General features: G+C 38.7%; 1 protein-coding gene across 2 annotated transcripts in view; it reads left to right on the top strand.

The window, feature by feature from the left end:
* The first annotated feature begins 1,062 nt into the window (after nt 1-1,062).
* Nucleotides 1,063-27,791, top strand: part of LOC306886651 (protein EFR3 homolog B-like) — a 38,471-nt gene continuing 11,742 nt past the window's right edge. For both annotated transcript variants that reach the window (XM_079443942.1, XM_079443943.1), the window contains exons 1-19: nt 1,063-1,361; nt 7,572-7,648; nt 8,813-8,940; nt 9,055-9,205; nt 11,241-11,362; nt 12,803-12,952; nt 13,425-13,544; nt 14,819-14,897; nt 17,382-17,517; nt 19,142-19,303; nt 19,597-19,708; nt 19,827-19,878; nt 20,035-20,207; nt 23,368-23,605; nt 23,853-23,981; nt 25,991-26,058; nt 26,995-27,122; nt 27,314-27,405; nt 27,486-27,534. In XM_079443942.1, coding sequence (XP_079300068.1) covers nt 1,355-1,361; nt 7,572-7,648; nt 8,813-8,940; nt 9,055-9,205; nt 11,241-11,362; nt 12,803-12,952; nt 13,425-13,544; nt 14,819-14,897; nt 17,382-17,517; nt 19,142-19,303; nt 19,597-19,708; nt 19,827-19,878; nt 20,035-20,207; nt 23,368-23,605; nt 23,853-23,981; nt 25,991-26,058; nt 26,995-27,122; nt 27,314-27,405; nt 27,486-27,534 — 2,173 coding nt within the window. In that variant the 5' untranslated portion in view covers nt 1,063-1,354. The remainder of the gene's footprint in view (nt 1,362-7,571; nt 7,649-8,812; nt 8,941-9,054; nt 9,206-11,240; nt 11,363-12,802; nt 12,953-13,424; nt 13,545-14,818; nt 14,898-17,381; nt 17,518-19,141; nt 19,304-19,596; nt 19,709-19,826; nt 19,879-20,034; nt 20,208-23,367; nt 23,606-23,852; nt 23,982-25,990; nt 26,059-26,994; nt 27,123-27,313; nt 27,406-27,485; nt 27,535-27,791) is intronic.

Genomic DNA, 27,791 nt, shown 5'->3' on the forward strand with positions numbered 1-27,791 from the left:
GAGGGAGGCAGGTAGGCTCTCATTAACATAACCTATAGTGAATGAAAGTTTGCAAGTCTAAAACTAGTAGTCCTGGACTCCCATGCTTTCCAAAAAGGAAATTCAGATATAGAATAGGTTCGATTATTGGAGTATATATTTTTCTCTTTAGTTATTCTAGCGAGAAGATGCCACTTCCAAGTGTTCCAAATTTTTCAGGTCTCCCAGATTTGCCAAGTCCAAGACGGCTACTCTTGGATTGCAGTACTCTGCTGGACCATCAGGTTGGAGGTGGTAAGCACATTTTTTCACTTTATATTTCTGTTTTTGTTGTTTTTCCATGCTGTTGTTTTCATTTATAGCACTTTATTTACATTTGATGTTTTGAAATAGCCTGATTCTGAATTTGATCCATGAATTTTTGATCTAAGAAAGAATGCTCAAACAACATCTAGCAACTGCAAAAAATAGTAAATGGTTTTTGGTAATATGCTGTTATAATTCAACCACCTTTATGTTTTCATGAATAATTCACAGTTTCGTGTCTAAATCTGAAACACGGTCAGATTAACACTGAGCCATTTCACATGCCATGGATCAGATGCTATCAGCCCAGGGTCGAAAACACACAGTATACTACATTGTAGACATAGATGTTTTTAATAAATCCTTATTTTAAAAACATCTATGTCTACTTCATTAATAGACAAAGTGGATTTTTTTTTATGATGTAAACAACTTTCCTTTTTCCCTTTTAAATCAAATGTGATATTAAAGTCTCTAAACAAAATCAATCTTTTATTAGACTCTCTTTATAGCAGTTCAAATATATCATGCATGTTTTATTCATTATAAAAACAGTGAAAAAAAGCAACAAAAAATACTCTAGAAGAGTATACTACTAGAGAGAGTGGGCGAGGGGAGGCGGGGTTCTAGTTGATTGACGCATGGCTGCACCAATTGATTCCTTCCCTCTCTCATCCTGTGTGCACCCTCTCAATCGCTCTAACGCCCTCCTCATCTCCCTCCCCCTGCCTCTCTCATTGTTGAGTGGTCAGGAGGTGTGTGACTGTGTTCATCTTTGCTGAGGAGGGGCTGCGTGCGTGCAGGAGTGTGTGTGAGTGTGCATTCGTGTGCGTGTGTGTGCACCTGTGTGTTAAAGCAGCATTGTTCCTGATAGAGGGAAAGCTGTGCCGCACTGTTTGGAAAATCCAAGGTCATTGGAGCCCGGTCACATGCGCCGTATGAGAGCGTGCATGTGTGATTGAGCGTCTGTGAGAGCGTGTGTGTGTGTGTCTCTCTCTCTCTCTCTGGCTATGTGACAGAGAAAGAGGCTTCAGGCAAAGAACAGAGAATTTCATCAGGTTTTCCATCAATGTACGGTAAGGGCGATTGTGTGAGTGCATGATTATGTGTATATTTGGTAATTCCCTGCCTCTGTTTAGGAAGGAAATATTTAAATGCATTGCAGGAGATTATGGGCAATGACAGCAGAATGATGCTGAAGCAACAGATTGCATGCAGTATTGCAGCTCTGCTGTATTTATTGTGCATATTTCATCTTCATCTTTCATCTTTCATTTCAGGCGTCACCGATTTAGCTTCATCCACACTACTTTGCACCAAACACACACACCACTAAAATCCACAGATCTACTGCAGCGTTCAGTTATTTACTCTAACTGTACATTTGCATGTGCACATATTATATTTCCTGCTGTATTCATATTATTTTCTCTGACCAGCATGCATGGTTGAGGATGTTTCAAGCCAGCTGCAGGCAGTCAGGCTGCGATTTCTCACAGCGTGGATGCCTTCAAGATGTGCGACTGGTTTTAGTGCTTCAAGACCAGATCGATTACATTTTAACAGCCTGAGTTTTTTTTTCAGACAGATTTCTCCAATCATGTCAGGAAAAACAGCTTTTTGAGAGAATATAAAATGAAGTCAGTTACCGATGCTGATTGATTATGCTATGCATTTTATGCTTAAAGAGTTCAAAAGATTAGTTAATCAGTAATGAAATATCATTTAAATGTTTTTATAGTTGACTAGAATAACAAAACTAGTTCATTTGACTTTTATATAATTTTTATTATATATATATTTTTTTTATTAAAATATTATCTGATATTTGATAAATGAACTCTCTTTTTTCTGTGACTCGTGCTGCAATGGAATCCTGAAAAAATAGGTATCATGCTTTCCACAACAACTGTTTTCAACATTGATAATAATAGGAAATGTTTCTTAAGAACCAAATCAGCATATTAGAATGATTTTTAAGGGATCATGTGAAACTGAAGACTGGATTAATGATGCTGAAAATTCAACTTTGCCATCACAGAAACAAATTACATTTTTAAATATATTAAAATGGACATCAGTTATTTAAAATTGTAATAATATTTCACAGTATTATCTTTTTGCTGTATTTGTGAGCAAATAAATGCAGCCTTAAGATCATTGCACACCGAGTCTGAAATTTTTGCACGTTAAAAAAATAAATATGACCTCATGTTGTGTCAATCATGTTTACACACTGCCTTAACTTTAGATGACTAATGTATCATAATTTTGTGCAACAATGTTCTGTGTATCCAAGTTCCAAGTTTAAATTATATTTTGAATCCCAGATTTTCAATATATTTTCAGACATTTGGACCTCACTGTGTGTTATTTAGATTAACATTTTGACATATGTAATGTTTTAATAGCAACACTAAAACATAAAGCTTCCAAAAAAGGCACAGCGTTATTCTCATACAGAGTCCTGAGTATGCAAATAATAGTTTTAGATTAACTAGATGCTCATGGAAGTAGAGCTGAGGGTGACGAGGTTAAAGAAGTAAATGAATAGATTACATTGTTCGGCCTAGCCTAAAGTTCCCTCTCTGTATTTCTGCTTTTTCCCCTGTGACACTTCCATATGAGAGTGAGTGTCTTTGATATTGTGTCCTGTTTTGGGCAATCTGAAGGGATATGGCATCTGTGATGGCTGATGTGCTAAATATAGCTGTCATTTCAAGAAGCTCCAACAATTCAGGGGAACCGTATTTAGAGTGACTGCGTCATGACGAGAGAGACAGTGTCCGGAAAGAGACAGTGCGTTTTGTGTTTCGGAAAGATTGATTTTCCATACTGTAGCCGCCACAACATGGAGTTTGATTCATTCACATGCATAGTGAGTTGTGTGTTATGTAATATCTTTAGTAGCCCTTAACTAAGCCCTATTAAAGCTGGATGTCTTCAGATTGGAGGATATCGCATCAGCCATAGTAGCACATCCGAGCACGACTAGTTCTTTATTATGACATAATCTTCTCTGTCACTGTGCCAGCTCTATCCTTTGTTTTGCAGCGTATGCAGATTGCAGATGTGTGTATAGGGTTGTTCTTGGCAACAAAGTATGTACTTACTTCCCTAGTGATGGTGCTACACTCCTAACTTAAATGATTTAGTTGTTTGTGCTTTTTTGAACGGAACATTTTACATTTATTTATTAACATTCTCATTAAATGCACAGCATTCTGGTCACATGAGCCCCTGGGCTCAGTCAGTGTCAGTAGATTGTGCCAGGTGAATGATAGAGGCGAGTGCACAGCCATCAGAGAATTATGAGGGTTGTAAACCAGAGGGAACTGTACAGGTTATATTTACCACCCTGTCCGAGAAACAGAATGCCAAAGCTCTTGCGTGTTATAAATGTAGCTAATACAGTACTAGTAAAGCAGTTCCTTTAGCTTTTGTATGGAGCTCGGATTTATGAACTTAATATTTACTTCTTGCTGTTCTGAAGGGATGCTTCAGTTTTGGGAGCGCAAATGCTTGGGACAGATGATTTTGATTTCTTGCAAATCACTTGGTTGTCTGTTGAAAACTCACATGTACTGTAAATGTTTGTTCTTCATTCATTGTCTCCTTGTCTCAACATTGCCTAATGATTTATTGACAGTATATTCACAAATTGACAATATTGACAAATAAAATATAAATATCTTGTTTTCATGCACTGATATTTTACCGGTTTATTTAATTTCCATTATTAATAAATAAAATAAAATATAAATAATAAATAAAAAACTAAATTATTCTTATTATTATTACAAATTAATTTATAAAATTAATAAATCTGTTTGAATAATATAATTTGTTTTGGCTTTAGTTCAGTGAAAAATAAAAGCCAATTATTTAGGTTTAATTCAATTAAAATTAGTTATAATAATTTGTTTTGGCTTTAGTTCAGTGAAAAATAAAAGCTGATTATTTAAAAAAAAAAGTACGTTATTTTTAATAATTGTAGTCAATTGTCTTGGTTTTAGTTCAGTAACAATTATGTCTTCTGATTTTTATATATATATATATATGTGTGTGTGTGTGTGTATTTTTTGTATTTTATATATTTGTTTATTTGCAAGACATGACTATCAGTCAAAACATGTTTAATCTATTATTTTGAAAGTATTTTTCCAAACCATCAACTGAACAGTAAAACCACATGTCAGTTAAAATGCACAGCTGTCTGTGGTTGTTTGTTTGTTGTGTCATTTTGAAGTGATTACACATTGCCGTCATTAATGACCCTCTTTTCTGACTGCAGAATCACTGGGAGTGAGAAACGGGGAAAGCGTGAGAGGATTCACTGCAGTCTTGAGTGTGTGGGTGGAAATATTCAGTGTTGACTGTCAGGGTTTTTTTCTTTGGCTTCTGCTTCAGTTGCTTTAGGTGTAGAGGTGTCATGCTGAAGTGTCAAAACACTAGCAGGTGGGCCAATGTGTGACTCACACTCCAGCTCTTCTCCCGTCCGTCTAATCACAAGTAATTGCCAATCACAATCTCGGGAAACGGCAGCTTGACAGCAGGCTTGAGTCAATAAACCTACGTTGACCTTGACGACGTGTTGCATCTGTGTTTTGTAGACTAATCTCCCTGATAGGTAGTTTAATATCTGTGCGCTCTATCATATCCTTCTGTACACACTATTTTGCTCATATTGGTCATATCGAGTATGATATGATCCTTAATATTTGCTGACTAGAATGAAAAGCCTATGTCGGTTTTGGGTGGGTGGTTGAGCGCTGCTGTCTGATCACTCCACCTGCTCTGGTTTGTTTACTTTCCTCCATGACGAAGCTCTTTCACTATGGTAATGGTGTAAACAGCCTTGTCCTTCCCAGGGGTCCTGCCAAGGTGCTGCCTCTGACTCATCCACCCAGAAGGGGGTTTGTGTGCATCTGAAAAACCATGTTTGTGTGTGGGTAGTTGACAAGCAGAATGGATATGAACTTTTTTTTTATTCAGCATCATTATTTTAGGTTAAGAGTTATATTAATGTATAAGGAAAAGTGTGTTTTTAAGATTCAGTGACTGGTCAGTTTCAACTATTTTAATCACATTTTACCTTCCTGCAGGTTGCTTAAATAGCCCTGCAGTATGACAAGTTCATTTTTAAAATAACACATATTACATATTCATATAATAACATATATACATACGCAGCCTCGTTCAGTAAATATGAAGTCATTAAAAACACGTATAGTTAAAAAAAAAAAAAAAAAAAAAAAAGTTGTTTAAAATGGATAGAGTATATTGGAGTATATTACACTGCTATAGTTAAGGTTATCTCAGTGTTGCTAGTATTAACTAAAACTATGAAAATCATTTTCAGTCATTAAAATTAAGCTGAAATAAAATGTAAATATTAGATGAAAAACTTAAAAATGTTGCCTTGGCAATTAAATGAAATAAATATGATTAAGTGCTAAAATTAATAAAAATAAAATATTAAAATAAATTAAAACTAAATAGAAATAATAATAAATAAAAATCACAAAAACATAAAATTACTAAAACTTCAATTTGATACAATGTTTTAAATTGTTCTTTGATATCTGCATAGAAGGTATGTGGCATAGGTAAGGGCAAAAATTCTCCAGAAATGGTTTTACATGTGTATTTACAACCCTAGGATTTCTCTCTAGAATGAAATGGTCTGTTATTACCTTATTTGGAAGGGTCATGAATCATAATTTTCAGTTCTGCTCTGATTGGCTGTTTCCCAGTGCGGCTCATTTCAGTAGCTCACAGGAAGGAATCACAGGGAAAATATATATTTCAATACTTTCTCGCGCAGTTATATCGTTGGGTAATTATACTTTAAATAAAATGCAGGCATCAGGGAGCCGCTATTAATATGTGGGGCATTGAAACTGCTTTCAAATGCATGATCGTGTTTTAGTTTCACTTTCGAGATTCGCGATCGGAACGGCAGTACTTACCACACATTTTACAAGATCAGATGCTTGTCAGTGGTACTCAGGATCTGTAAATCATTCGCCATCATCCTCAGTCATCTCTCCTTACTCTGTTTATATGGGAAGTGAAATCTTATGTAATGCAATGTAACAGGCTATGCTATCTTGTAGCAAGGAGCTAACCATGTCCCTTTAATTAGAACGTGTTATTTGCTTTCCGTGCCTTTCTGAATACAGACACCAACCCATCCCTGCACTTCACATCCCCTGCACAGCCTGGAACATAACATTTATTTCCATGATCTGCCATTTTCACTGTTGTCCTCGCTTGTTTCTTCACGATACCTGCAGAACTTCTGATGGTTCGGCTGCCAGCTGGCCTGGAATATGGGCGAGTTTATGCAAATGTTGGGGGCGTAACTATTAGTGATCCCGACTGTAACGTCACAGTCGGTGTTATGTTCTGATTCGCCTGTTTTTCAGTGGTCTTTTGCATTAACAAGATTTACATAAGAAGGAGGAAACAATGGTGTTTGAGGCTCACGGTATGTCATTTCCATGTATAGAACTGTTATTATTAAACCAAGGTAAATACAGTTTTCCATTCTATGGCACCTTTAAATGTAAACTGAAAATGTAAAAAATAGAAGCTGATTTAAATATGAATAAATATTATAATAGTATACAAATAACACTAAAATAACACAGATTAAACTATATTAATCAGTGCTGAAAAAACTATTGTTCATTGATAGTTCATATTACCTAATGCAGTAACTAATGTTAACATATTCAATCTTATTTTAAAATTAAAATATTATTAGCCTCCTGAAATCATCAAATTATTGACAATTGAAAAATTATCCTTTTTACCTTTTTTCACCAATGTGATTTACAATGTGTCCCTTTATATGTCTGTATTAACCTTTAATGGGCTTTCAAGTGCTGGTTTAAAACCAAAACAATTCTAAATTCTTTCAGCAGATTCTTTTCAAATCCATTTAACTGGCACACCAAGCTGCAGACGTTTCCTAAATACAGATTAATGCCTTTCCCCTGAATCGACTGGCCTCACTTACAAGATTACAGCACACAGGTCTAATTCATTTAATGTGTCGATGCAATAAATAAACCTCACATTGAGTATAATTACAAAGACTCTTAATCAATACTGCCCTACATCCTGGAGATGAGGTAAACAAAGGAGTCTGGAGCGATAACCTTCCAAAATTCCTTTTACTTCACGTGTATTACTTCTGTCCTTGTGAGCTCAGTTATTGTGTTAGGGTCTTCATTTATATTACTGCCGGTCTAATTCACTTCCTCCCATTGTTTCAGGTGTTTGTGGATGCTGTGGGGCCCTGAGACCCCGTTATAAGAGGCTGGTGGATAACATCTTTCCTGAGGACCCTGAGGTAAGGTCAGATGAAAGAAAAGCTGAGCCAGAGAAAGGGATGCTTCACTATGCTTCTAGTGGTTATCAGTCATCAGTGATCAATGCAGTGATGTAGACATGGGCTTTCAATTGTGACATTCATTAGTTTTAGAGCCACTGTGGCATAGCAGATCTGCTGCATGCTCCCCTGATTGCCTGATTTAACAGACAAGTTGTCTGTGTCAGGGATTTTCATACTGGGGTTTGGAAAATATGAGAGAAAATAAAACAAAAATTACAAAAGGTTTTTTAAAATTAAGAAATAAGGTGTGTTTTTTTTTGGTTAATTTCATACCATTTCGTACATATTTTCCATCTTTAGCTTGCTTATTAATCTGAAAAAAAAAAAAAAAAAATTAATTCAGAAATTGCTAGTAAATTTCAATCCCTAATTACACAGAAGCAATTTTTAAATAGAGACTGAAATTATTATCTTGTAAAATGTACTTAAAAATCTTTATTTACTTTAACTACTTGAACATATGAATTTAACTTTGAAATATATATATATATATATATATATATATATTGTATAGTATATATATGTATATTAAATATATGTATAAAACAGTGGAGTTTTATGCCACTATTTTATCTATTTCCTTTTTACAGTTTTAGAATGATATTTATTAGAACAGTTTGAATTGCACTAAAAATGTTTATCTAATATTGTAATGTTTATTGAAAATTGTAATATTGGGAAGAAGAAAAAAATTTAATAAATAAAGACAGGTGTTATATATGATAATACTTTCAAATAAATTAAGAGTAAAATGAAAAATGCACTGATAATTTAATGCAAAGTATATTTTAAGTAATTTAACAGGTTACAAATAAAAGCCTAATTTTATAAAGAACCCCTCATCACATTTTTCACCATGTGAGTTTAAAGCACAAAAATGGAAAGTGTTTGAATCTGTCTGTCTTCTGAACAATTAGACTTAAAGCTTAAGAATCTGTATTAGGATCTGCATTAGACTCAGAATAGAAGATAAATCATCTATGGAAGATTCTTTTTGGGTAGAGGAAAGTTTAAAATGACATTTTATGGTTCATTTCTCTTCTTATGTCCTTCTCTATTAGGCTTCTTTTCAATGTTCACTTGCTCTCTGTCTGTCTGCCCGTCTTGTCTTTTTGTGTAAAGGATGGTTTGGTGAAAGCTAACATGGAGAAGCTTACTTTTTACGCCTTGTCTGCTCCGGAGAAACTAGACCGTATCGGTGCCTACCTGTCAGAGAGACTATCCAGAGACGTTGCCCGGCATAGATATGGGTATAAACGAAAACTGGAAGAAAATGATTTTTTCTGTCTGGCTCTGTGATTTATACCTGCTATAATAATCTGTGATCATCACTGGGCAGTATCATGTTTGTGTGTGTCTCACAGGTATGTTTGTATTGCTATGGAGGCATTGGACCAGCTGCTGATGGCCTGTCACTGTCAGAGTATAAACCTTTTTGTGGAAAGTTTCCTTACTATGGTTCGGAAGCTGCTGGAGGCTGACAAACCCAATTTACAGATCCTGGGCACTAACTCTGTGAGTGAAATTTACTGCCTTTACTCCCTAGTGAAATTCACTTACAGCCCCTATTGATGTAGTTACAGATTTAGAACGCCATATGTGGAAATGATCACTTGATAAATCTAGCTTGAGTCGGGCGTCTCTGCAGTACAGAGGGAGATGTGGCTGCTGCATCAACACAATGGGTTCAGGTGTCAGTCTTGGAGGATCAGACCAGAACGAAGAAGTTTCAAAATCTCAATCCGCTTGTTTACGCAGAGTGCAAAGCTGTAACATTTTGTCTTGACCTCAATCAAGCACATCCAAACTATATTAAATATAAAGCCCTCCTTGCCAATCAAATATATATATATATATATATATATATATATATATATATATATATATAAATATATATCTTATGCATTAAATGTGTATGTAAATATATTTTAGAAAATATAAAGTTGAATTTTCAGTCTTCTCTAGTCTTAAAATAAAATGCATCGTCAGCAAGGATGCATTAAATAGTACAAAAGTGATGATCAAAAGATTTCTATTTAAATTAAATACTGTTATTTTGAACTTTCTATATATATTTTGATTATACATTAAACCACCAAAGTAAGCTTATATCTAATCTGACCATTGGGTAATCATTAAATTAGAAAACTATTTAAAACTGTAATTTAAAAAATATATTTATATAAAATGTATATTAAAATTTGTATAAAAATCCCTAATAAAGAAGATGAGCCTACAGCTACACAGGCAGCACTATTTTTATTTTATCAATAATACAATAGTACTTAATACTAGAATTACATTAGTTTGGCTGTTTTTTCTAAACATTTATTGTATGTTTAAAATCTATCATAAACATTTTTATATGTGTTGTACTTTTATTAGTTCTGTTTTTAAATATTGCACTTATTCCATTACTTCATGTCAGACCTTCCCATTTACCTGAATTATACAGGCCCTCTTCATTTAGTATAGACCCATTCCAGCTAAAGTTATTTCATTTTACATGACAATCTTTCAAAACAAAGATGAATTTATCCTTTGTATAGTTATGTGAAACCTCAGCATAGTCGCTGAAAGCTTTCCACTGACTAGCCCAACTCACATGCTTATGGGAATATAGAGAGTTCTCAACTTCAAAACCGCTCACATCTGATGCTTCTGAAATATAAGAGTTTAAAGATTAAAAAGAGATTACTTTCACAGATAGAGGCCAGATGGGGCAGGGCTTTAAGCATGGTGCCCACACATGTGAATGTTTAGTTTTCATCTGAGTTTAACAGCGTGACGGTACTCTGTAGGTTTTGTGTTGGTGTGGTATTTAATGTGGTCAGTAGTAGCACACTGGATAACCACTGCTAATCTCAAATCTTCAGATATCCTAATCAGGAAGATCCTAATCTGTTGTACTGCAATGTACATTAACCACATAAATACAGATTAGCATACCTTACAGCAGTGGTTCTCAACTGCTTTTGCTTCAGGACTACACTGGACATCAATTGCACAAAATGGGGCCATCAATATGCAAATTTGCATAATCACGCTTCTGGCATATTGGTTGTTTGGCTTCTAAAATGCTTCTTGAATTCAATAGTTCCATGTTCTTAGCCAATAATTCACCAAACAAAACATGTTGTGGCAAAAACCATTTAGGTTGTTTTGTCCCCCCCTCCCAGACATTTTTTTGGTCACAACCCACCGGTGGAGAACCACTGACTTACAATTCAGGTTGTTGTATTATGAAGCATTAAAATCACTGTATTTAGTCCATAGAGGTTGTGATACGATGTAAAACAAACAAACAAAAAATATTATGTACATAATTGCTGGTGCATTGCAGTTACATTATGTAATTACAAGCATTTAATTAACATTTGTAGTTACCTCAAACTCTGAAACCCATTAGCAGTAAATGTAGGAATGTTTCAGAACAACTTGTAGTTTTGCAAGAAATTCATAATCTTCTTATGTTATTGCATAGTAGTGAAGGCCACCTAATATAAAGTGTGATCAAACTATCTCTCTTTTTCTGCTCTTTCTCTTTAAGTTTGTGAAGTTTGCGAACATAGAGGAGGACACAGCATCATACCATCGTAGCTACGATTTCTTTGTTTCACGCTTCAGTGAGATGTGCCATTCCAGTTACGAGGATCCAGATATTCGCACAAAGTGAGAACCTCTTTCCAGTATTTCAAACAGGGGAAAATTTTCACTCTCAAAATCATGAATGTTGAAAATCTAGTTTCGCCTTGTTTCTTTGGATTATACCGTTTTAAGCATAATCGGTCACACTTTATTTTAAGGTTCAGTTCTCACTATTAACTAACTGTTAACTATGACTTTTTCCTCAATAAACTCCTAAATTACTGCTTATTAATAGTCAGTAAGGTAGCTGTTAGGTTTAAGTAAGGGGTAGGATATGGTCATGCAGAATAAGGCATTGTGGCAATATGTGCTTTATAAGCACTAATAAACAGCCCATATGTTAATAACAGGCATGCTAATAAGCAACTAGTTAATAGTGAGAATTGGAGAATAGCGTTACCGGATAATCTTATACAAATTTGTCAGGTGTACATAACGTAAACGAAACGGGTAAGATTTCTGTGATAGTACTAATAAACTAAATGTTTTAAATACACAATAACCAGGTTTATATATTTATCTTCAAAACATCCTATTTGTTTTAATCTCATTTTAACTAATTGAATATTACTTTCTCAACTGCAAGCCATGTTTAATCATGTGCACACTTTTAAACAAAATAAATGTAACTGTTTTTACAATGAACAAGTTTATGGCGATTATAAACAATTTGAATAAATGCATTTTGAAAATACGGTGACGTAAAATAAGATGCTATAGATAATAATAAATCATGCCATGATTTTTTAGTGCCGAAATCTTAGCTGGTTCTTAACCATTTCATTTATTCTTTACTGACAAATATATGCATCACATTAAGTTTATTAGTTTATGTTAAAAATGTGAAAGGAAATATACAATTCAAAAATAAAAATCTTATATATTTATATTTTTATGTGTGTGACTTTTGTCATGAAATGTCATTGTGTGTTTTAAGACAACATATTTGCAACATTTATGTTGAAAGTTATAAAGCATTAAGAACTTTGTGATTGTTTAATTTCTTAAACTTGAATAACAAAATAAAATATAATACTTAATACATAAAAAGTAAAAATTATATTATGAATATTAATAATGTTCTTATGTAATCAATGAAACAGTTTTATCCATAATTATGACTTACTGTGAACACTAAAGCTTTGTAGAAATGGAGCAATAGTGATATTCACAAAGGAAATGCACAAGTATGTGCACGTGCCTGCACGAGTGTGTGTGTGGGTGAGATTTTAACTTAGATACTGATACAATTTAATATTTTCTGCTCAGGGATTGAGTAGAACAAGATTAGAAATTATATATTCTGCTTTTGATATAAAAGGAAACATCTTTTCCTTTGTGATTTAATAATTCATACATCAGGGTATGAACTGCACCATGCAGTGCACATTAATAATAATAGCCATATATAAATCCACATGTCTCATAAATGTGACTGTAGTCTGTTTGGGTTGTGTGTGTAAGGATTCGTATGGCAGGGATCAGGGGTCTTCAGGGGGTGGTGAGGAAAACCGTCAATGATGAACTGCAGGCAAATATTTGGGACCCTCAACACATGGACAAAATCGTGCCGTCACTCTTGTTCAACCTCCAACAGGAAGAAGGCATAGAGAGGTCTGAAACACACTTACACACTCGCATACACACAATCACACATGAAGAGACATGGACATTTTTAGTCTAATGGAAGTATGAATTTTCCTTCAGAGAAACAGTGTCTTGCTAATAGCTTTTAGCCAGTCTGTGTGATTAAGCTAATGAACTCCTAATCGAATGCTAATGAAAACTGTGTGATATAACAGTTGACTGACTACAACTGAGGTGTCAGACTCTCAAGTGTAATAAGAAAGTCATTTATTCTAGAAGCTGCTGTACTTGGCTGTAAACCTAATAAACCCAAAGCCCTGAGGGGCAGAAGCAGACCACGAAATATGAATTGAACCGTGCGATGAACTCAGAACCATAAAACTCTTCATATCTTCACCTCCGGGGAAATAACTGACCACAAGTAACAGTGCTGCCAACAGTCAGCCTATTGATCAGCCCTAGTTTATGTTTGTTTTCTGTTTTTGATTAATATTGATAGGTCTCCTTCCCCAGAGACAGAGAAGGAGAGTCCAGTGGAGCTGACAGAGAGATGCTTTCGAGAGCTGCTAGGACGAGCGGCCTACGGCAACATCAAGAATGCTGTGAAACCAGTGCTAATGTGAGTGTTTATGCACTACCCTGAAACACAAACACAAGAGGGCAGCGCAGAGACACATTTCTTTTCTTTTCAGTTCATTTTACACAAATAGTTGTATGGGACATGTATATTTTAACAACTGATTAACAATTGTTGTTTTTTAATTTTCATTATTTATTTAAGGGCAGGGCTGTCCAAACTCGGTCCTGGAGGGCCGGTGTCCTGCAGAGTTTAGCTTCAACCCTAATTAACCACACCTGAAGCAGCTAATCAAGCTCTTACTAGACATACTAGAAACTTCCATGCAGGTGTGTTGAGGCAAGTTGGAGCTAAACTCTGCAGGACACCGGCCCTCCAGGACCGAGTTTGGACAGCCCTGTTTAAGGGGCATACACTACCACTTAAAAGTTTGGAGTCAGTATGATTTTTAAAGAAATGAAAAAGATTTAAATTGTAATAATATTTCACTATATTACTTTTTATCGTACCAACTTCATACTTTTGTGTAGGGTGTAAATGGAATAGTGACATGGATGCTTGGATGAATTATTAATAACTGACCTGAGCAGAGGTTTCTATTTATCCATATACATTAATTTATGTTACTGTAGAATGTCAGGAAGAGGGTTTTTTATTCACACAAATGATGTGCCTAGTAATATATTTAAAATGTTATTTATTTCATACTAAGTATAGTTAAAGCCTGTTAACATATTTACTGACATATCGCTCAAGATTATTTGGAGTACTACTTGTGCACAATGCACATTTCTTAATATTAAGTATAAAATGTGTTTTAATGTCACTGTCGATGAGGATTGTATGATCTTTGAATAATATCAGTCTTTAAATGCAAGATATTTAAAGTGTATCTAAAGTATACTTGCAGTAATTCCACTTTAGCACAGTCAAACTTACTTCATTATATCTTTAATTGGACTTCAACACTACTTTTGCACAATTAAAGTGCATTAAGTACAAAGTTAGTTGTTCCAATTTAGCAGACTTTAAGTATACTAAAAGTGCAATTGCAGGGTATTTTAAGTACATAAATATGTAAATGTATTTGTAGTATATTTAGCATGAAATAATTTTTTGTATATTTATTTTCCCTAGGAGCACTAAAGAAAAAAACAACAACTAATTGTCCTCATTGTTAGCCTAAAACATCTACACAGTAAAAGTAACTGTAGTATCTGTTGCGCCAGTGTATTTTTTTGACCTGCTTTGTCTACTGTTTCCTGCTCTAGTTCTGTTTGCTGAAGCTAATCATTAATTCACTTGTATATTTCCAGGCACCTTGATAACCATTCACTCTGGGAGAGCAAAACATTTGCAGTGCGCTGTTTCAAAATCGTTATGTACTCCATTCAGGTAGATACAAACACTTGTGCTGAAATTTGGATTGTAAAAGTATCTGACATTTTACATTTACATTTAGTCATTTGGCAGACGCTTTTATCCAAAGCGACTTACAATTGGGGAATACAAAAAGCGATTAATCTTGAAGAGGCAATCAGGCAGAGGAAGTGCTCGTAACACCAAGTCTCAGTCATTGTTCAAATAAGTACAAGCTAGTAAGGGAGGGAGAGAGAGAGAGAAAGATAGAGGGAAAGAGTGAGTTTTTTTTTTTCTTTGAGTTTAGGATGAAGTCAAGTACTGCCGAAAGAGATGAGTTTTCAGTTGTTGCTTGAAGATTGACAGGGATCCAGCATTCTGGATAGGGGTGGGAAGATTATTCCACCAGCCATTAATGGTGAACGAGAATGTTCTGGAGAGTGATTTTGAGCCTCTCTGTGATGGTACCACAAGGCGTCGCTCACTAGCAGATCTCAGACTTCTGGAGGGGATAGGTTCGTAATAGTGAGTGGAAGTAGGAGGGTGCTGAGCCTGTGGTAGTTCTGTATGCAAGCATCAGTGTCTTGAACTTGATGCGAGCTGCCACTGGTAGCCAGTGCAAGGAGATGAAGAGAGGTGTAACATGCCCTCTTTTGGGCTCGTTGAAGATCAGTCGTGCCGCTGCATTCTGAATCATTTGTAGAGGTTTGATTGTGTTTGATGGCAGACCAGCCAGAAGAGCATTGCAGTAGTCCAGTCTAGAAACAACAAGGGCCTGGACAAGAAGTTGTGCAGCATGCTCTGTCAGAAAGGTCCTGATCTTTCTGATGTTGTGTAGTGCAAACCTGCAGGATCGAGCAGTCTTTGCAATGTGCTCTTTGAAGGTCAGCTGGTCATCAAAGATTACACCAAGATTTCTGACCGAAGTTGATGGGGTAATCATTGATGAGCCTAACTGAATCGTGAAGTCATGCTGTAGAGTCGGAGTGGCAGGGAAGACAAGAAGTTCCTTCTTTGCCAGGTTGAGCTGTAGGTGATGTTCTTTCATCCATGCCGAGATGTCCGCCAGGCAGCCTGAGATCCGTGCAGCTACCGTTGGGTCATCTGGTTGAAAAGAGAGATAGAGCTGCGTGTCATCGGCGTAGCAGTGATAGGAGAAGCCATGTGCATGTATGATGGGACCCAGTGATGTAGTGTAGGTGGAGAAGAGGAGGGGTCCAAGAACCGATCCCTGAGGAACTCCAGTGACCAGTTGATGTGGTTTGAATACCTCCCCTCTCCAGGCCACCCTGAAAGATCTACCGGTGAGATAGGATTCAAGCCAGCGAAGTGGAATCCCAGTGATGCCCAGTGATGAGAGTGTAGACAGGAGAATCTGATGATTGACAGTTTCAAAAGCAGCAGAAAGATCCAGCAGAATGAGGATTGATGATTTGGAATCGGCCTTTGCAATTCGCAGGGCTTCAGTGACTGAGAGTAGCGCAGTCTCTGTTGAATGGCCACTCCTGAAACCTGACTGTTTAGCATCCAGTTTGTTGTACTGTGAAATAAACCATGAGAGCTGGTTGAAGACAACTCGTTCGAGTGTTTTCCCTATGAATGGAAGGAGAGAGACAGGTCTGTAGTTATCTAAAAGAGAAGCATTTAATGTAGGTTTTTTGATCAGTGGGGTTACCCGAGCCTGCTTGAATGCTGTGGGGAAGATGCCTGTGAGGAGAGATGTGTTGATAATGTGTGTGAGTGCCGGTAAGAGTGTGGGAGAGATTGTTTGGAGAAGGTGTGAGGGGATTGGGTCGAGAGGACATGTTGTAGGATGGCTGGAGAGGAGAAGTTTGGATACTTCTGCCTTGGTGAGGGGACAGAAGGAGAAGATGGGAGTTAGAGCAGTGGATGTGGTTGATTGGAGGTCCTGTGGAGTTGAGAACTGGTTACTGATTGTTCTAGTTTTGTCTGTGAAAAAAGTGGCAAAATCGTCAGCAGTTATCAAAGTGGTGGGAGGTGGAGGAGGGGGACAGAGGAGAGAATTAAATTAAATGAAGAGATTACGCATGTCTGGAGCGCTGTTGATCTTGTTGTGGAAATGTGAGGATTTGGCAGTGTGGACTTCAGTAGAGAAAGATGAAAGCAAAGACTGATACCTATTCAGGTCCGACGGATCGTTTGACATAAAATACAATGCAAGGCACACTTGCATTGTAGAGCATGGCCATTTGCTAATAAATAAATACATGGTGTTTGGGGACATATTTAAACTTAATGTTTAAAATATCTTAGCTTTAAAAGTTTCAGAACAGAATATTTCAATTTTTGCATTATTCTAATTTGAAACCTATTTTCTACAAATGATCTTATAAGCTCAACAATTAGAGTTAAAGATCTCAGAATGTATTAATATTTCTTATTAACTTTACATCTTAACATTTCCTAGTTTTTATTGATAAAAAAATTGAATGAAATTATAATTCGATATGCATTGCTTGTGCTACTGTAATATTAACTCATCTATGGTTCCTTTGACAGTCCCAACATTCACATCTGGTGATTCAGCAGCTGTTGGGCCACTTGGATGCCAACAGCAAGAATTCAGCCCGAGTGCGTGCTGGGATAGTGGAGGTGATCTCAGAGGCAGCTGTCATAGAGGCCAGTGGATCCATAGGTACCAGACTGTCTTTAGACCACTAGAGGGAGAAATAAAACCATCTCATTAGACAAGCGCTTTACAGGATTTATTTCTGAAAACACTTGTACATATTTGTTCTTTTATTATTTTTTCTTTCAGATGAAAAGTTATATATTTCTTATTTCATATGTATCAAGTGTTTATATGTTTGACAAATAATTTGATTTTATACAGTAGAACTCTTACGCATCGACAATGCTCCTTAAAGGGGTCCTATTATGCTCTTTTACAAAGGTCTTGATTTTGTTTTGGGGGTGTACTAGAACATGCTCTCATGCTTGGTGGTTCGAAAATTGCATTATTTTTCACATAGTTTACATTATTACAATACCTTTCTCTCCAGCCTGGAACAAACGGCTCAATTAGTTCCGGGTTTGATGAAGGCCCGCCTTCCAAAAAACGTGATTGTGATTGGCGAACAGCTTAGACAGTCTGTCTGGCTCACCAATTTAGCTATTTTGTGGCTAGATTCAGCGACTTCCCCACCCATTTTGAGACTTTTTTCAAAAGTTTAGCGACAAATATAGCAACTTCTTGGACAAACCTTATCTAAGTTCTCATCTTGCCCACTGATCTATATTCATATTTATATAGATCAGTGAATTTGCCATTATGATGTCATCTAGTGACATTTAGCTACCAATTTTAGCTACTTTTAATTGAAAGCAACACTGCTCTGGACGGTGTTTCAGACCCTTGCCAAAGCAGAAAGTTCGTCAATATTGCCATATCAATATCATTTGAGCTGGATTCAGACCCCAAGAATATTGAACAAGAGGATTGCACAGAACCTTTGGTAATGCCAAGTGTTCTCCCCACACTTGGTAATGCCAAGTGTTCTCCCCACCCACCAACCATTCGAATTTCCATAGGCGGGATTTATTTTAATAATATTCTAATGGACCACTTTGTGATGTCACAAATACAGGAAAACAACTTTGTAGTCCAAACGAGCCATTTGTTGTAGTTCTTGAAAAGGGATTTTTTTTAAAACAAAATATCTCCCTTTGGAGTGGACCTTGAGATTTGTAACTTTGTAGATCTTTTTATGCCCAAACATACACACTACACACTGACTAAAATTCAAAAAGTGAAAAAGCATAATAGGACCCCTTTAAAGGCATAGTTCATCCAGAAAAGGTAAAGTCATTAATTACTCACCCTCATGTCATCAAGACCTTTGGAAAAATATATTTTTGTTGATATCTGGGAGCTTTCTGACCCTGCATAGACAGCAATGCAACTGACACATTCAAAGCCCAGAGGGGTCGTAAGGACAGTCCAAGTGACATCAGCGGTTCAACTGTAATTTTATGAAGCTACGAGAATACTTTTTGTTAACACGGAAGAGAAGAAATTGTTGAATAAAGTCATGGACTATTTTAACAATGTCCCTACTACCTTTCTGGGCCTTGAAGGTGTCAGTTGCGTTGTTGTCTATGGAGGATCAGATTAATTCGGATATCTTAATTTGTGTTCGGAAGATGAACAAAAGTTTTACGGGTTTAACATGAGGGTGAGCAATTAATGACAGAATTTTCATTTTTGGGGGAACTAACCCTTTAATTTTGTTTTGGCTCTGTGTTATACCTCTTCACAGGGCCCACAGTACTGGAAGTGTTTAATACTCTACTGAAGCAACTCAGACTCAGTGTGGACTACGAACTTACAGGATCCTACGACTCTTTTACAAACATGGGCTCCAAGGTCATTAAAGTACACGAGGAGAGACAACTCCAAGAAGCTGTCATCAAAACTATTGGTGGGTGAACAATGAATGTTTGTGAGTGAATCCGGCAGTCATGGCAGTCAAATATTTTTGTAAAATGACCGTGGCTAAACTGTATAATTGGCTTGGCTCAGACAAGTAAATTTCTACATAGCTGGGCTCAATTTCATATCAACCCACATTTTCACTCTTTAAATTATAACAGAATTTTATCTCAGTATTTAAATCTTTTAAATAGATAGATAGATAGATAGATAGATAGATAGATAGATAGATAGATAGATAGAGACTGCATGATCTCTTACTTTATCTTTCTTTGTTTGCAGGCTCATTTGCAAACACACTGCCCACCTACCAACGCTCAGAAGTCATGCTGTTCATTATCGGTAAAATTCCTGTGCCAGGCATGTATCCGGCTCTGGGGTCGGCCAACACCGGGTGAGACAGGGTGAAAATGCAAGATGAAATGGAAATGAAACGCTACCCTTTAATAAAATAAATGCTAGCGTAGCAAGAATATTGTATTTTGTCAATAAGTGTCTGTTTCTGGTTTCAGAGTTGAGGGCAGCAGGATGATCCAGATAATGCTGCTAAAGTCTTTGCTGCAGGTGAGCTGGTTTGTTTCAGTCAAGATCTCACGCTGTGCCATGCGGAGACCATTAACTCCCTCTGCTGTTTCATGATATCCACAGTTGCTGACGCAGTCTAAACTGTCTGATGGTGTTGTGTGCCTTTAAACGTCAGTCTCTTCGTTTCTCCTTTAGGTAACAGCAGGATTCCAGTCTATAAACATCTTGACAGCACTTCCCACCTCATTCCTGGACCCGCTCTTGTCCTTCACTCTGATGGAGGATGCGGAGATCCGTCTACTTGTTCTTGACATCCTCATCAGCATCATTGATCGCCATGACAACCGGCACAAATTCTCCCCTGTCAGGTTGGGGCGCAGTGATATACTCGGAAAAACTCTAGCAATCTACAATTTCGCTTTTAATAAATGATTCATGCTATGAAATATAGAATGAACATTTTGTTGTTGTGGTGTAGTGCATCTCAAAATTATTTTAAGTTTTATTTAGCATATTTTTAAAGAACGCTTAAAAAAGCTCAAGGATATGTAACCATGCATGATCAGTTAGATAACTAAATACTTAATGACTTATTTATACCTAATTTTGACCCTTACACAATATTAATATTAATTCCAAATGGAAGTGATCATCCCTATCCCCTTGGAGTGGGGACTTTGGAGTGAGCAGGGCACTTCACCAAGTGCATTCCAAATGACTACATAATGGCACGCACATGCCCTGCTCACTCCAAAGTCCCCACTCCAAGGGGATAGGGACTTCCATTTGGAATTTTGCCCCGTGAACCTTTTCGGTTTGGTACGCGTACCGTTACACCCCTAATATTTTGTATTAAAAAAAAGTTTTAAAAAAATTATATACGTTTTTGTTATCATACATTTCACAGTATAAATTGTTCCCTTTCGAGGGAACTTTGAACTGCGTCCTCTAGGGGTCGCTATGGGGAACGCCTCGGCGGGACCGGTGTCTTGAAGCATATATCTAATCTTGACAATAACATTGGCCGGCGACAGCCTATGACGTTACTACCTGCGCGGCCACAGTATAAAGGGGCGCCGGGAAAATACGTCTTCCTCTTCTTTGTCTTCACTGACCGTTTGTTTATGTTAGCAGAAGCTAAGCACGACTAGGAGTGCATGTTCTCTCGCACGGAGGCTTTGTTCTGATACCCGCAGTTTCACATTGCTCGCGGGTTGTGTGTGTGTGTATGGTGAAGAGCAAGTGCGTTCAGCTCTCGAGGGAGTTGAATGCGCTCGTGTGCTCATCGTGATGCATTCGCGGGACTACTGAGAGGGAAGGTGAGTGCTTCACTTTTTACCCAAATTGTAATACCCGTGTCTGCATGAGTGTGTTCGCCTCTCGCCGGAATTGCGACGCATTCGCGGCGGCGGCTCTGTTCTCGCTTGATTGCGGAGGTAATCTAGCGCATGGGCAGAGCATGTTTAGCTCCCGTGGGAACTGAATACATGAGATGAGGTGAGAATTATCTGCCCATTGCCTGCGATTCGCTGTTCATGGGCAGAACAAGGAAAGGACCTGATGGGAAATCTTCCCTATCAGTAAGGAATTACGATGTGGGTATCTGTCTGCAGTTATTGGACAGATGATTTATAACATGTTCTAACCACATTATACTGCACTCCGGGAGCCCTCTCGATCCTGTGGACATGGTCTCACCTGTCAGTACTAGATCCAGCCTGGATGATGGCCTACATCTTCGGCCTTATGCTTGCTGGATCATGCAGCCAAGTCACTAGGCTTCTGCGGGAGCCTCCTTGACCTTCAGGTCCCAGTATAGCGCTGCAACCCAGGACTTGTGGGTTCTCCATTCAGGCTGAGCCTTTTTCGGAGATTATTGCTTCGTGATGTGCTCCCTGACCTCCTGGCTGGGTGTTTGCTTTGAGAAGCTGCCCCGGCCAGGATGCGCTACTCGTGTCTCGCATCGATGCTTCCTGAGATTTGAGTCACACTGTCCTTACGGTCGAACCAGTGAATCGCCCCTCCGTGGAGTGGGCTTGAGTACACTGCTTTCCCGGAGGTACGAGTGAGAGGTGTTTCTGCGGAAACCCTTCCTGAGTGCTTTAGCTCTGAGGAGCGATAGCTCTTCAGACATGTATGGTTTTTGGCTAACCCGTTGGTCTATGCTCTCTATCAAGATGGAGAGCGTAGGACTATGTTCGCATACTAACAGATGACAGTCTCCCTTTGGGTGCTGCTGGACTGTCCTTTTATTCTGGCACTGCCTTCTGGTCGAGCTAGGGTGTGCTCCCCTCATTGCGAGAGTTAGCTATGCAGCTCCTGTTCCCAGTTTGTGTCGTAGGGACCGCCTCAGCCCGAGGGCTGAGAGTGCTGCTCTGAACATGGCAGTGCTCCAAAACCTCACTGCGGGAGGTTCTTTATGAGCTCTGTGGCAGTGACACCAGGAAGTTGGCCGCTTGCTGCCTCCCTGTTGAGTTACCCTGTTGGTCAGGCCTGGCAATGCTCTCCTCACCTAGAGGTTACTTTTGAGCTTGCCACTCCCAGTCGAGGGTCTGAGGACTCCTCTCACTGGGTCCTGTTCCCCCTGTACGGTATGGGTTACGCGCTGCAGCTTCGTGCCCATTCTTTGAGTCGGTCAGGCCCTGGTTTCACATTGGACCGCACTCTACATATGTATCCCCAGTGATACTACTTGAACAGGGTGTTGCTACCAAGGATCTGTTGAGACAGTTCCTTCAGCGAGCTCTTGCAGAGCAAGCAGTAGCCCCTGGGTGACAGGCCAAGACTTAGTTACTATCCTAAGCGCTTGGTCGTATCCCCTTAAAGGAATCTCTTCTTCTGATTCCAAGCCTTTGAGCTCTACCCTGGGTCCTGAAAGCCTGACCCCTAACAGGTAAGTTCTGGGGTATGCAGCTCAGGCCTTTGGCCGAAGGGGATAATGTCACTGACAGCCGTCGTACCGTCCCAGGGGCAACTCCCTTAGCCGGGCAGAGTTGGTACTTAGTGCTTGCCTTTTGTGCTTGGCTTGCACTCCCCTCAGCATGGTGGCGTGGGTATTCCATTCCCCATAACAACCCCTAGAGGACGCAGTTCGAAGTTCCTTCGAAAGGGAACGTCTCAGGTTACATATGTAACCATGGCTCCCTGAGAGTAGGGAACGAGACACTGCGTCCTCTAGGTTCGGCGCCATGCTTCGGACTCAAGCTTCAGACAAAGAAGTGAATGACGTATTTTCCCGGCGCCCCTTTATACTGTGGCCGCGCAGGTAGTAACGTCATAGGCTGTCGCCGGCCAATGTTATCGTCATGATTAGATATATGCTTCAAGACACCGGTCACGCCGAGGCATTCCCCATAGCGACCCCTAGAGGACACAGTGTCTCGTTCCCTACTCTCAGGGAACCACGTTCTTATTATATATGTTTAAAAAATTGATCATATTTAATTGCACAAAGTATTTTGCTACAGTAGGTCCTTGAGATTTACCTGAAAAACATTTTACAGTGCATTGTTCTATTGTTTTCAACAGAATTATCTCAGATATCTCAGTACTGGAGTTGAAAGTAGACAAGTGCTCAAGGCAGGATAACCTGTTCATGAAGAAACACAGCCACAGGCTGTATCGCCACATTTACCTGGCCTGCAAAGAGGAGAGCAGCGTCCAGTGGCACTTTGAGTCTCTTTATACGCTGCTGGGGTTGATCTGTGTGGAGCTGGCCAATGAGGAGGTGGTGGTGGACCTGATCCGACTGGCTTTTGCATTACAGGTGTTTCTCTCTCCTCTGTGATTTGTACATGACTATGGGGCTGAATAAATATGCCAGTGGACACATACGGTCAGCATAATGTTATATGTTAATTAATATAATTTTTAAAAGCCGACATAAGTGAATTTTTACTTTAGCATGTCTTTACATTATGCTGAAGTATGTCTTACAGACAAGTCATAAAAGTGTCTATCAATACAGTAACAATAGTTTAGTCTTATTTCCCCTGATGCGTCCTCTTCCTCAGGACCTGGCCTTGACTGAAGAGGCTCTTCCTGTATACAACCGCTGTGCCATCCACGCTCTGTCAGCTGCGTACCTGAACCTCATCAGTCAGCTGACCACTGTGCCCACCTTCTGCCAACACATCCATGAGGTGTCTGTCTATCTAAGTGTCTATCTATCTAGCTGCCGATCTATCTGTCTCTGTCTGTCTGCCTTTGTCATCTGTCTATCTATGTCTGACTATCTATCTATCTATCTATCTATCTATCTGTCTGTCTGTCTGTCTGTCTGTCTGTCTGTCTGTCTGTCTGTCTGTCTGTCTGTCTGTCTGTCTGTCTGTCTGTCTGTCTATCTATCTATCTATCTATCTATCTATCTATCTATCTATCTATCTATCTATCTATCTATCTATCTATCTATCTATCTGTACATCCATCCATCTATATCATCTGTCTGTCTATCTATCTGTCTATCTATCCGTCTATCCGTGCATCCATCCATCCATCTATCCACATGTCTCTTTATCTACAGTGCCTTGCGAATGTATTCATACCCCTTCATTTTTTCACGTTTTATGTTGCTGCCTTATGTTAACTGCTTTAAATTAGTTTTTTTTCTACATCAGTCTACACTCCATACACCATATTGACAAAGCAAAAACAGAATTGTCACAACTTTGTAAATTAATTACAAATAAAAAAACTGAAATAAGTACATTGTATAAGTATTCATAAGTAACTAAATATTTAGCTGAAGCACCTATACAGCCTCAAGATTTTTTTGTTTGATGCGACAAGCTTTGCTCATCAGCATTTGGCAATTATCTGCTATTCTTCTCCTCACCTCTTCACCTCTCAAGCTCTGTCAGGTTGGATGGGGGCAGACGCACATTTTCAGGTTTCTCCAGAAATATTTGATTGGGTTCAAGCTCAGGCTCTGGCTGGGCCACTCAAGGACATTCACAGAGTTGTCTATAAGTCACTCTTGCAGTGTGTTTAGGCCCATTGTCTTGTTGGAAGGTAAACCTTCTGCCCATCTGAGGTTCTGAATGTTCTGGACTAGGTTTTCATTAAGGCTATCTCTATATTTTGGTTCACTGAGCTTTTCTTCTACTCTGACGAGTCCCCACTGAAAAACTGCCCCACAGAAAAACAGCCACTGAAAAACAGCCCCACAGCATGAGGCTGCTACCAGCACACTTTACTTTTGGGATGGTACTCTTAATGTGATGAGCCTGCTTTGCTTCAAACATGATTGGAATTGAGGATCATCAGACCAGATAATATTATTTATGAGGGTCCTTTAGGTGCTTTTTTGCAAATTCTAAGTTTGTTTTCATTTGTCTATACTGAAGAGAGGATTGAGTCTTGCCACACTGCGATAAAGCCCAGATCGATGGAGTGTTGCAGTGGTGTTCGTCCTTCTGTAGATTTCTCCTATCTGCATATACGATCATGGAGCTCAACTAGAGTGACCATCAGGTTCTTCGTCACCACTCTAGCCAAAGCCCTTCTCCATCAATTGCTCAGTTTGGCCAGGAGGTCAGCTCTAAGAAGAATCCTGGTTGTTTCAAACTTCTTCCATTAAGGGTAACAGGGACTATATGCTTCTGTGACCCTACAATGAAGCAGAATTTTTTTCTGAACTCCTCCCCAGATGTGTGGCTTGACGCAAACCTGTTTCTGAGCTCTATAGACTGTTCTTTTGACCCCAGGGCTTGGCTTTTGCTCTGATATGCATTATCAGCTGTTGGACCTTTTATTAAGACGTGTGTGCCTTTCCAAATCATACCCATTCAATTGAATTTGTCACAGGTTACCTTCACTCAAAGTCTACTAACACCTACAAGCAATATGAATGCTCCTGAGTTAAATTCCAACTGTCCCAGATAAGGGTATGAGTTCTTAATGGAATCATTAGTCAATTAATCAAGTTTTTTATTTTTAGTAAATTTGCAAAGATGTTAATTTTTTTATTTTTTTGCTTTACCATTATAGTGTATGGAGTGTAGATTGATGTGGAAAAAAGTAATTTAAAGCAGTTTAACATAAGGCAGCAACATAAAACGTGAAAAAAACAAGGAGTATGAATACTTTCTCAAGGCACTGTATCTATCTACTGTATCTATAGATCTATCTATCTGTCTGTTTCTACCCGCAGGTGATTGAGTCAAGAAAGAAACTTGTTCCTTTCCTGCTGCCAGAGGATGTTCTTGTTGAGAGCTCAAAGTAAGCAGCACTTATGGAGCTTTTCCACTGCATAGCACGGCACGGTACAGTTCAGTACGGCACACTTTTGGGGGGTTTTCCACTGGGTACAGTACCTGGTACCTGGTACTTTTTTTAGTACCACCTCGACCGAGGTTCCAAGCGAGCCATACTGTTACCAAAACGTGACGTGTAAACTCTGCTGATCACTGATTGGCTGGAGAGAATTGTCACTGCCTACGTCATTGAACGTGCGGCACGAGACACAACAGACCCGCTAGATTTAAATCAGCACAGCCAGCGAAGGATCGAACGCAACTGTTTTGAATGAGCGCACCTTTCTTTTAACAACCAAAAAATGGCTGTTTCATTGTCTGTTGAGGAGGTACAGACGATCCTCTCGTGATAGCCGAGGAACAGATCCAGCGAGAGCTTAATGGAGTGACGCAAAATAAAAAGTTTTTCAAGAGTCACAGCAGTAGAGGCGGCGCAACTATAACGACATGTGCATAATCCCGCCTATTACTCTAAAGTGGTACTAAACTGCAATGGAAACGCAACCTGAGCCGAACTGAGCCATGTCGTGCCGTTCTGAACTGAGCCGAGCCGAGTCGTACCAGCGCCATTAGATTGTTCAAAGTACCATAATGTTCTTCTCACCATTTTGAGAGACAGCTTTTATGCCATAGTTCACACTAACAAAGCAACAGAAACATGTAGTTCTCAGTTCTTACAAATGTGTGTACTGAGTTGAGAACATACTGTACAGTTTTTACTCAGTTCAGTGTCTTTTAGTTCACTATATATCATTTTCAGCTGTGATGTGCTGAGCAAATGGTTATTAAAGGCATTAAACCCACAAAACATTCAGAGATCTCTTATCCATCTGGTTCTACTACCTCAGAAAAGTGTACCCATATAAAGCTGAAGAATAGCTTTAGCCTCTTTCTCTTTCAGGATCCCAGAGAAGCTGGAGAAGGTGGAGGGAGAGGTGCTGTTTGTACAGGCTAAGATAGCAGAAATGCTGGGCGGCAGCGGATACAACACAGATAGACTGGCCACTCCATACATCCCACAGATCACAGGTCTGACCCTCAGCCTGAGCTTTAAATACACTGAAACAGGATGTCATGTCATATTTTTGTCTTGATACAGTGTGTGTCATCATGAGACACATACAGTGAGGGTATTTTACATTTAAATGTTATAGTACAGCTGAGTTTTTTTCTGCAATTCTCATAAAACAGTATAGTAAAGTATTATTTTTGTAACGCAGATGAAGACAGACTGTCTAAGAGGAAGAGTATTGGAGACACCATCTCCCTGCAGTTAGAGATGGAGTCTAGAAACAGTCCAGAGAAAGAGCAGGTAAAACATCCTCATCTTCATTACACTGTTTGTGTGTGTGTGTGTGTGTGTGTTTTAACCTATGTTCTGTATCTTTACAGAGATCCACAGCAGAGCAGATAACGTTTGAAACTCTTAAACAAGCCATTGGTAAGTCTTGCACGATTTGAGAGTCTACTTTATGAAGTGAAAACTGTATCAAATCATCCCACAAATGCACGCAAGAAATCCACACTCGCGCACACAATCCACAAATGCACGCAAGAGATCCACATTCGCGCACATAATCCACAAATGCACGCGAAGGATCCACAGGGCGATCCACAAATGCACGCAAGAGATCCACACTCGCGGACACAATCCACAAATGCATGTGAGAGATCCACACGCGAGCACACAATCCAAAG

The sequence above is a fragment of the Barbus barbus genome (genome assembly GCF_936440315.1).
Source record: "Barbus barbus genome assembly, chromosome: 20".
NCBI lineage: Eukaryota > Metazoa > Chordata > Actinopteri > Cypriniformes > Cyprinidae > Barbus > Barbus barbus.